Source organism: Otolemur garnettii, unplaced genomic scaffold (genome assembly GCF_000181295.1).
Source record: "Otolemur garnettii isolate 467f Iridium unplaced genomic scaffold, OtoGar3 scaffold00126, whole genome shotgun sequence".
Classification (NCBI taxonomy): Eukaryota; Metazoa; Chordata; class Mammalia; order Primates; family Galagidae; genus Otolemur; species Otolemur garnettii.
The window spans coordinates 2,294,986-2,306,126 of record NW_003852521.1 but is presented as its reverse complement, the minus strand read 5'-3'; the positions used below and the strand labels follow the sequence as shown (position 1 = coordinate 2,306,126).

The 11,141-nt window shown below is 41.7% G+C and overlaps 2 protein-coding genes across 2 annotated transcripts in view; one reads left to right on the top strand and one right to left on the bottom strand.

The window, feature by feature from the left end:
• Nucleotides 1–1,680: 1,680 nt before the first annotated feature.
• On the bottom strand, nt 1,681–3,301 carry LOC111727825 (protein PRRC2A-like). Its single transcript, XM_023517964.1, has 2 exons — nt 3,068–3,301; nt 1,681–2,741 (listed from the first exon to the last, which is right to left on the bottom strand). The coding sequence occupies exons 1-2, from the start codon at nt 3,125–3,127 to the stop codon at nt 2,370–2,372; spliced, it is 432 nt and encodes a 143-aa protein (XP_023373732.1). The 5' UTR covers nt 3,128–3,301; the 3' UTR covers nt 1,681–2,369.
• Nucleotides 2,641–11,141, top strand: part of LOC100951282 (T cell lymphoma invasion and metastasis 2) — a 431,635-nt gene continuing 423,134 nt past the window's right edge. Inside the window, 1 exon segment of the mRNA XM_023517962.1 lies at nt 2,641–3,155. Coding sequence (XP_023373730.1) covers nt 3,126–3,155 — 30 coding nt within the window. The 5' untranslated portion in view covers nt 2,641–3,125.

The following is an 11,141-nucleotide window of genomic DNA, read 5'->3' as shown; positions in this document are numbered from 1 at the left end:
TGCCCATTGCTGAATTAGATTCTATGAGTCACTCCTAGATAAAATTAAGTCCCAGCAGACAGGCCCATGAACTATATTCACAAGAGAATTCTGTATACCCTAGATCATTAGTCTCCTAATTTATAATTTGGAAAAATCTCTTCCAGTGACTGGAATACTCCGGTCCACTATTTCCTAATTCAGTCTCCAGAACACAAATTAGTAGCCTTCTGTTTCTTGGTGATGGTCACCTAATTCCAGTCGGGTCAATTACATTTCTTCCCATTTCCCTTAGTAATTTTAGAACTGGGAAGGGGAGGTTCAGCTCCTGTGGTTGTCTAGAATTTTAAAACCAAAAGCAATAGTTTATATTTCACTATATAAAATGGGTGGGTGGGTGGATAAAATAACAGAAAGGAAAATCAGGTGGGTAAGCAGAGATTAGGCTCCCTCCCAGGTTTTGGTTTAGGTCCCTCCCTTGGCCTCAGTTGCATTGCTGACCGTGGGTCCCAGTCCCATGAGAAAAATCTGCATTCTAATAGTCAATTGTATGCTTATACCAGCTTGAAATGCCATTTCACTGTGCCCCCAGATTCCCCCTTTACCCTTTCTCTACTTTTCCTCTTGCCTATCTTCTTCTTATTTTAAGAGAGCACTTTGAGTATCCTTTGCTTTGTCCCCCTCCCAATCAAAATATGCCCTCAATCTTTCTGGGTATGAAAGTTTTATCAAATCGGATCTAGCAACACATTAACAACTGTTTTTATTCTTTAGAGCTTATTGCATTTTTAACCTCTCGGGCCTAAGTAATTCAGTCAACATTCATTTCATGTATGACTGAATAAATAATCCCTCCTAGGCCAAAACAGTGACTTCTGGTTGTGAGAACCTGGCACACATAGAACTGAGTGCAGTACTTACCCAGGTCCCAGCACGCTACTCCCGAAGCAGAGATTGGGAGAGATTTCTTACAGTACTAAAAGATGAGTCAGCTATAGAAAAATGTGAGCCACAGCACCCCAACTAAGGAGAAAGGCATATATAAAAATGTCCTAGGTAGGAAAATGCTGTGTGTTGTCAAGTTAACACAAAGGCCAGTGTGGCCAGAATGACAAAAGGAAAAGTGATGTGAAATGAGGAAGGCACGGTGTTATCTGACAGATAATGGGAAAGTGCTACAGGGATTTAAGGAAGGGAGCGATCTGATTTGTCTAAGATAAAAAAATTCCCTCTGGCTACTGTCTGGAGACTAAAAATCCTCTGAGTACTTGTTGGGAGACAAGCAGAGGACCAATTAGGAGGCTAACTGCCAAGTGTTGACAAGAGACAGTCATGGCTAGGCCTGAGAATTGGAGGCAATGGGGACGCAGAACTCACCATTTGGGATTTTGAAGCTAAAAATGTGACTTACTGATTAAGTTATTCCTTTTACCTTCTAAACAGCCAATCTCATATTAAAGCTGTCAATGAAGTAGACCTAAAATGAAGATCCTAAAATGTCATAAAAGGTCTTACCCTGAGTTTCATATGGCTCTGGGCTCAGCTCCTAAAAACTACCTTGAGTCCAACAATTTCCTAGGTACAATTCTGCTGTCACCCTCCTTTGAGTGGACTTAGAGAAGTGACTGCTGAAAAATGACAAGAAAGCAGCAGTGTTGGGTCCAAAATACATTCTGAATTTTTTTATTTACAAGAGCCAAGGTCTCCCTCTCTTGTCCAGGCTGGAGTGCAGTGGACCGATCATAGGTCACTGCAGTCTCAAACTCTTGGGCAGAAGCAATTATGCCACCAAGGCCTCCCAAATAACTTCTAGTTTCAATAAACGTTACTTCTTAAATTGTTTTCGGTTATTTTACATTGCACTAAATGAGAAGGCTTTTTGCTAGCAACATCTCCTATTCCATCTAAGAAATACTGCATTCACCCCTTCACTCCAAATAATCTAGTGCAAAATTCCTTCAAAATAATTCATCCTCTTTAAAAGATGGGTTGCCTTTCACCTACTTAAATGTTGTACATTCTGGGATGCCTTTCCCGCCGTGCAGACAAATGCTCTCATTCATTGTGCAACCCGAGTCCCGGGATTCTCTGCAGCGTACATTTCCTGCAGGGAGCTGCTGCATGGGGCCCCCCGTGCGGATCCGAAGGTTTTTGTTTCCCTCTGTACTATTAAAGCGCTCGAGCACATTGTTACAGAATAGATGAATGACCAGAAACTTTTTTTTTTTTTTGGTTGGTAACCTTTAGTCCACTGTCCAGTAAACTTCTGAAAAGAACTAAACTCAGCCTCTGATGCAAAAAGAGCAATCCACGGGTAAACAGCGGAAACAGGGATACATTTCCCAAACCTGCCGCTCCGTGGGCACATTTAAGTTTTTCTCAGAGCGACGCTAAGGAGCGCCCTCCTGATCGCGGCTGTCAGTCCCACAGCAGCCGGGGTTCCAGTGTGCTACAGGCGTTGGTGGGGGGCACCGCGCGGGGGGGCCCCCGGGGTCGGCCGAGCCGAGCCGAGCCGAGCCGGGCCTCTGGGCGGCGACGCTCAGGCCCGAACGCGTTCGATGGTTTCCGCCCGGCAGCCGGGGCCCGCGCGGTCCAGTCGCCAGGGGGCGCGCTGGCCGGCGCCGCGGATCTCGGAGCTGCGCGGCCCGATTGGTGTCCGCCATATTGGATGCCGCAGCCGCTGCTGCCAGCGCTTCTTCCTCTGTCTTCGCCTTGCGCGGCTGGTTCCTGCGGCCCGAGCGGCGGGGAGGTGAAACAGGAGGCTGTCGGAGGAAGAGGAAGAAGGGGGTGGAGAGTCTAGGGGACGGGGCTCAAGGGTAGGGGACCGAGACAAGAGGGGCAGAGAAGAGAAGGCGCCGCGGCCCAGCCCCTCCCCCGCCTGCTGCCCACCCGCCCCGGCAGCGCCTCTTTTCCCCGGAACGGCGCTCCGCCCGCCCTAGCAGCCATGCCAGGGCCTCGCTGCCGCTGACGGGGTCCTTCCTCGCCAGTGCTGGCCCTTCCACTCCCGCCCCGGGGTCGCAGCGGGCAGCCCTCCCGCCGGCACCCCCTCCTCGCGGCCACGCCGCCGCCCCCGTCTCGCTCTCCCCACCCAGTGCAGTGGCCGCCGCCTCTTCCGCCGCCGGGCTCGGAGCCTCTGCAGCGACAACATGGAGGCCGTGAAAACCTTCAATAGCGAGGTTGGTATCGCAGCTGGCCAGTGCGGCTGCCCGCACTGCCCCTGCCCCGGGACGAGGCCTGAGCGGGAGGGTGGGCGCGGGCCTGCAGGCTTTGCCCGGGTGGGCCGAGCGGCGGCCTAGCCGTGTCCGTGGGGGAGGGGGTTGTCGCTCTGCCCGGGCGCCCCTCCCCCGAGTCCGGGAGGAGGGTTGGGGGAGGGCCGCCCCGGGGCGGAGGGAGGTTCCGGCCTCTCCGCGCCCCGTGGACTGGCTGCGGGCTGCGAGGCCAGGCTGGGCCGGGCCCTCCCCCGGAGACTCCGGGCGGGCCTCTCGGGTCAGTTCCGCCGAGCTCGGGCCCGCCCACCTCCTTCCTGGGCCTTGGAGATTTTCAATAGACGCTGGACATCACTCTCGGGGGCCCTTGATGGGACAGGCACCGATTGGGGACTGTGGCGGAAAAGAACCTACGGGGTGGTGATCTGTAGTCACGTTACACACTGTTTATAATTGAGACACTGTTGACTAGGTAACCTGCCAGCTAGGGACTTAAGCTAATAGGATGGTTGGTAGGCAGGCAGGCAAGGTTATTCTGCGATTTCTTCTTTTTTTTACTTGACTCACATCTCATCCATCACGACATAAAAGACAATTGGTAGGTAGAGAACTGTACGTGGAGAGAAGGAAGATTCTGGGGAAACAATTCTCACAGGCTCGTTCACGTGTCTAACACAAGACTTTTAAAAAGTAGGTGTCCAGTTTTTGCGGTTTAATTGAATTTGTTAGTCTGCAGGAAGACAGGTTTCGATAGGATATATTCAATTTCATTTTAAAACAACTACTTTAATAGACCTGATGCAAACCTTGGACAAACAACAAATACATATCTGCACAACCAGCGTAATTATTCTTAACTATACACCTTAGAAAAAAATGCTTAAATGTGATGGTAACTAAATTAGCAAAAATTATATTGCTTCCAAAAATTTTTTTGAAAGTCCTAGTACTTCATGTGCGATTGTTAAATATTTTTAAGATTCACCTCTTAAAATAGTCTTTTTGCTGTAATAGCCAACTAGGACAATCCTGTACATGTTCTATAATTTTATCTTGTTTCATATTTTTCAAGAATTAGCGTTTTGAAGCTTAGCAAAGAGGCCAAAAGGTAGATAACACAAGTGAATTGAGCTTTGTGTTAAGAGTAGATAGCGGTGTTGCAGTATAAACTTTGGGAAAGGATTTTGTTTCTTAATGCTAGATTTTTTTTTAACAACTTCTCAAATAGAGTGATAGCCTTGGGAATTCTTCATTTTATTTATGAATTTATAGTAGATAATTTGGGGCAGATATCTGCATTTATAAAATTTGGTTCTACTGCACAATACTCTAGTACTTAATATGAAAAGAATTTAGCGATACTGTTGTGCCAATTTATTGTTAATAGTTTAATAACTGCAGGAAAAAGATCTATAGCTTTTTTTTTCTTTTTTGCTACATGTAGAGCTATAGTACTAATTAGTGTTAAAGTTTTAAAAATTCTTTTAAAAAATCCTGTATCTTCCATTACAATTACGGTATTAGATTTAATCCCTTCCTCCATTTTGATGGGTACCACTTCTTTTTATTTAGGGTGTTCCTTACAGGTGAACCCCCCACGTTTTAAACGGGAGTCTTGGTTGGTGCACTATGGTTGGTCACAGCAGAGGACAGTGTAGCTGGAGTGTTACTGTCCGTTTTTCATTTTAGTATTGATGAAAGATAAGAGGTCTAATATTTACATGTTCTCTTCTCATCTTTATAGTATCTTGAAATTTGTGGCAGTATGTTTTAGTGAATGTAGCACTGTCTCCTTTTGTCCTGTGGATTTCAAAGTATTTACAAGTCTTTTAACTTCCTTATTTACTGATAGGCTCTCTGTCATCACCATGTTTGAAAGTAGAGTTAGCTTAAACATATCAGTACAGAGTAAAGAGGATGGACGAAAGGGAATACATTTAGAAAATATATATATGGCTCGGCACCTGTGGCTCAAGTGGCTACGGCACCAGCCACATACACCTAAGGTGACGGGTTCGAATCCAGCCTGGACCCGCCAAACAACAATGACGGCTGCAATGAAAAAATAGCCCCACGTTGTGGCGGGTGCCTGTAGTCTCAGCTACTTGGGAGGCTGAGGCAGGAGACTTGCTTGAGCCCAGGAGTTGGAGGTTGCTGTGAGCTGTGAAGCCATGGCACTCTACCCAGGGGGATAGCTTGAGGCTCTGTCTCAAAAAAAAGAAAATATAGATACAATCTTTTTAAAAATTTTGGATATAGTTTTCTGTGACTGTTAAAATACTTGCCATTATAGTAAATGTTTTGTTACTGTAGTAAGCATATACTGGGAAGTAGTTCAATAATGACTTTTTTCGACTAAATCATGTGTTGCAAAGTACAGAAAAAAAAGAATTCGGAGTTACAGGATTTGGAGAAAAGGGTATTTTAGAATGCTTGCTTACAGTGAATTTTTCTTTCCTTGTGAGACAGAATCTCACTCAGTTGCGCTAGGCTAGAGTGCCTTCGTGTTAGCCTAGCTCACAGCAACCTCAGACTCCTGGATTCCAGTGATCCTCCTGCCTCAGCCTCCCCAGTGGCTGGGACTACAGGTGCTCACTACAATGCCCAGCTAATTTTTTCTGTTTAAGTAGAGCCAAGGTTTTGCTTTTGCTTAGACTGGTCTCAAAATCTTGTGCTCAAGGGATTCTCCTGCCTCCGTCCTTCCGGGTACTAGGATTACAGACAGGTGCGAGCTACTGTGCCCAATCTGAATTTGGCTTTTAAAGACTTTTACCATTGGGTTTACTCCATCAGAACTTTATTTGCTAAATTTAAAGGTATCTTTGAAGTGTTGAGTTGTCAAGAAATTCCATTTGCTTTGTAACGCATCAAAATTTAGCTCTGCAAGTAGGTTTGTCAATAAGATATTTTGATATTCTGAAATGTTTAAAGCTTGAAATACGTAGCTTTTATGAATTGCCATCTCTCAGACTTTTAAAGACTGAACTCTCCTATTCCTATTTTTTTGAATTTTGCAAAGAACATTGACTTGGAAATAGGAATGTGCCAGAGATTTTAAAGTTAAGACTATAGATTTTTGTTGGGTATGCTCAGGAGGAAGGAGGATCCTTGAGCAAGAGTTTGAGGCTGCAGTGAAGTATGATCATGAGCGTGATTAGCCACCATACTCTAGCTTAGACAACATAATGAAACTCTCTTAAACAAAAAAAGAATATAGATTTTTAATCTGCAAACTCTGGATAAGTGTCAGTCTCTGAAAATCCCTGAGTTTGTGCAGGATATGTATGAATGGTTTTTGTTATGTCTCCCCCCACCATAATTTCTCAAATGGGGTTTGTGACCTCTCGTGTTAAAAATTGCTGTCAGAAGATCTTTTAATTGTGCAGCAATTATTTGGTAAATTCCTCTTAGTTATCATGAATTAGATTTAGGCTTGAGTTCATTTTTAAGTGCCTAAGGTGCTAATTTTGTGGAGAAACCATAATTTCCAGTTAAGCATCATTACTGTGATGAAAGTTTAATCCAAGACCGCTATTTTCAATTTTGAAATGATGGAAGATTCTAGTTTGTTCAGATTGGAATAAGATTCCCTAAGAGTCAGTACTTGACCTGAGTAGCTAAACTATTAGCTTAGGAGAAGTATCATTGCTAGCTATTTTCAAAATGGTGGCATTTTCCTTATTAAAATAATTTAGAGTTCTCAACTAGTGAAACGGGTCTGATATTGGACAGCTTAAATCTGTGGCCCACTTTAGGACTGCATTGATTGCTGGAATGCAGCGGTTGTATGTGACTAGCATATTTATATTCTGTACTTAAGAATGATTACTATATGGAGGTCATCCTGGTCTGGTGCCTCTAATTTTTTTTTTTTTTTTTTTTTTTTTGAAAAGGGCTGAAGGAGAGAATGGCAGTGTATGGTTTTGGAAAATTTCAACTTGATCAGAGAGGGTGTTAAAGAAATAAATGAGAAATATCAGAACCTGTTAGCATCAGTTACATTTAGATAAAGTAAACTGGAAGAGATGAGTTTTGTTTATTGGATTTTTCTAATTTTTAAGGACTTCATTTTTTCTTTTTAAAGAAAGAAACATAGTTCCAAGACTGTTACCATACTTCAGAAAAGCTAGCAGTAAATGTTTAAATCAAGTATCAGTGAGTGATCCATTTTGGGGGGTCGTTTGTATAGCTAGTTGCATTCCTGTCATGATCCATTTCTTTTGCTGCTCTGAGTAGGCTGAGTGGGGAGGTGTAGGTTTGAGATGTGTCAGGAAAATGATTTCATTTTAATTGCTGGATTTGCCTAGGTTTGTAAATTCTGACAGGATTCATTTACCATTTATTATTTTTAGGATACCTAAGTCCTTAGTGTTTTTGTCTGTTTTAAGAGTCCTTTGAGTAGATAGCTTAGTCTTTACACTGTTCCCGGATGTAGACTTTTATGAACCTGGTATAGCTTCCAGTTTTACAAAATGAAAAATCTCATCTCCTTTTTAGTTTATTTCCAGTTTTTGTATCAAGTGGGCATTTTGTCTAGCTATAGCCTTTTAACAATCCTACCACCAATATCTAATAGTAGACCTGGCTTGGTAGAGAGAAGTCGGAAAGGTAGAGGGAATAAAAAAGCATGTGAAATTGGTTTTTAGTTGGTGTATTTTACACTTGTCTGTGGTTCAGGAAAGGGAATTTATGTGAAACAGCTATAAAACATTGCATTTGTCTTCTATTTCCTCCTTCTTCTTCTTTTCTTTTCTTTTTTTTTTTTTTTGGCTGGGGCCAGGTTTTGAACCCGCCAGCTCTGGTTTATGGGGCTGGCACCATACTCCTTGAGCCACAGGTGCCACCCCTTATCTTCCATTTTCTTCTACCAGGGAATCTGCCATCTTTTTCTTTACTGTTTTCATTTTCTACTGGGAGTTCTGGTTAATTTAATCAGTCAGTCCATATGTTTTGTTTCTACCTTGTGAAAATTCTTTAAAGATGTAGTGTCTTCACTAATGTCCCCATCCCTCAGTGGTTTAGATAAGGGTTCCTTAGCCTTGGCACTGTTGATATTTTGTGATGGGTAATTATTTGCTTGGTTAGTGGTCCTGTACATTGTAGGATGTTTAACAGTATTCCAGGCTTCTACCCACTAGATGCCAGTAGCACTCTTCCCAGTGTAAGAACCAGACATGACCAAATATCCCTGGGGCGGGGGTTACCTTGACTGAGAATCAGTGATTTAGGTCCTCTGTTACAGTGTTTTAAAACTCTGTAACTATTTTTTTTTTTTTTTTAGTGATTACTCAATTTTAAGTAATCAGTATTTACCACCAAACAGTAAGCTCTAGGAGGGCAGTGACCATATATCTTCATTGCTTCATATCCTTGGTACATAGTACATTATCGTAATACATAGTTCCTATTATAAATAAGGAATTCCTTTTTTTTTTTTGAGACAGCCTTAAGCTGTTGCCCTGGGTAGAGTGCTGTAGCATCACAGCTCACAGCAATCTCCAACTCCTGGGCTTAAACAATTCTCTTGCCTCAGCCTCCCAAGTAGCTGGGACTACAGGTGCCCACCACAATGCCCAGCCGTTTTTCGGTTGTAGTTGTCATTGCTGTTTGGCAGGCCTGGGCTGGATTCGAATCCGCCAGCTCTAGTGTATGTGGCCAGTGCCTTAGCCACTTGAAGAGCCTAATAAAGAATTTTTGAATGAATGGATGGATGATATAGTAGGTAGCTGGCATCTTGGCCAAGACATTTAACATTCAGGACATTTGATTTTAAAATAAATGACTGATTTGAGATTGTATTTAGGTTCCCTGTCTGTGTGAAGATTCTTTGACTAATTTCATATGAAACTAATTTTTTGGAGGACTTAGTATGTCTAAGCATTATTTTATTTTATTTGCAGTTTTTGGCCGGGGCGGGGTTTGAACCCACCATCTCCCGTATATAAGGCTGGCGCCCTACTCCTTGAGCCACAGGTGCCGCCCCTGAGCATTATTTTAAAGGTCATTTTGTGGCATTACGAGATTATGGGAGATCAGATGGAAAATTTTGAATCAGAACACTGATCTGTTTGTAATTTTCATTTACTTTGCAGAGGAGATGTGGAGAGTGGAGTGTTCTGTTGAAGATTCCAGTTAGGTTAAGTCCATCCTGAGTTTTGTTTTGTATGGTAGTTACAGTTTCTATTTATAAATTTAGTTTTGTTTTGTTGTTTTTCTCATTAAAATGACATATAATAAAAGTTCTTTTTTTTTTTTGAGACAGAGCCTCAAGCTATCCCCCTAGGTAGAGAGCTGTGACATCATAGTTCACAGCAACCTCCAACTCCTGGGCTCAAGCGAGTCTCCTGCCTCAGCCTCCCAAGTAGCTGGGACCACAGGCGCGCTCCACAACGCCTGGCTATTTTTTGGTTGCAGCCATCATTGTTGTTTGGTGGTCCAGGCTGGATTCGAACCCACCACCTTAGGTGTATGTGGCTGATGCCTTAGCCACTTGAGCCACAGGCACCGAGCCAAAAGTTCTTTTTCTTTAAAAAATTTAGACTACAAGGATAATCGAGTTTGATAATGATTTTTAAGGTTGCATGATTTGACAGTGCTAATAAAGTCTTAATCAGTTAGGATTAAATATAAAGAATTTTGGGGTAAGATTGAAATCTGTGTCTCATATAGTTCAGCCATCTTATTCTAGATTAATATTGAGTTTGTTACAGTAATTTTGATTAACATTTAGGGGACTTCTGTATCCTAATCTCCTAAATAGTCACATTTTATGATCATTAGCTTTTTTTTTTTTTTTTTTAAATAAAGGGTATAGGTGGCTTAGTATTAGTGATGGTATTACTGCTTGTATATGCAATTTTAAATATCTCTTTCTAGGGCCAGTTTTGCTGTTATTGGACAACTTCTAACTCTTAATGGTATGAGAGAATGTAATCAACCTTGACCTTGAACACTGGCTGAGCTCCTGAACTCGTTAAGTGAGCTCATTTTATCTGGTTTTGTTTTCTCAACATCTTTCTCTACTCCTCTCTCTCAGGATTGTGCCTCTACTCCTGCTTGTACAGACTGCTTTTCCAGCAGCATGGACACAAGAAGCATAGTAAGATGATTATGACCCACATAAGGCAGGCCCTTTGGAAAATGTTAGGTAGTGAAATCCTGTATTGATTATATGGGTAGTACTTGGGAAACAAAATGAAGTTTGTCACTTAGAATATACACGTATTAGTAGTTTTAAAAGAGAGTGTGTAGGAAATAAGTTGAGTTGCTTCACAAAAAAATAGATTTATTGGGGGAAAAAGTTGCTTAATGTGCTTAATAGAATAACTTATGTGAATTTTTATTAATTTATTTGCATTCTGCTCCACATAATTTAACAAGAGAAATATAACTGTTTAGTATGAGTAAACTGCAGACCTCTTAATTTGGTGGTTGGAAATTAAACGTATGTTTTGAGGAATTTCTTTGAAGATGACAAATTATTGACAAATAATGTTACAGAACAGAAAAAAAAGACTAAATCAATTTTTGAGTTTCAATTGACAGAGGAGCAGATTGTGTTAGAGGTACTGTTAGTTAAGAGAACAAAGTGCTGATGAGAAATGTTTCTATAGCCTGTGATTTCTTATCTGAATTAATTCTGTCTCAGGTTTGATGGTAAAAGATGATGCATTTGCTCTTTCTTATTTTGATTTTATGCATTTTGTCTTTCTGATTTTATGTTATGAGAGTTTTTGATACAATTATATTTTCAACTTAGGAAAGACTATATAAATGTATTATAGTACTTATAGTAGGTCAGGAAATATCTTAGGAATGTTGATATTACCTTATTAGTCAGGATAGGGATTAGATTGCTATTTATGTTCTCTAAAGACAGTTATGACTATTAAGTTAATGTATGTCAAATTTGTTTTCAGAATAATTCTACAACTTAATGTAATTTATATAGGATGA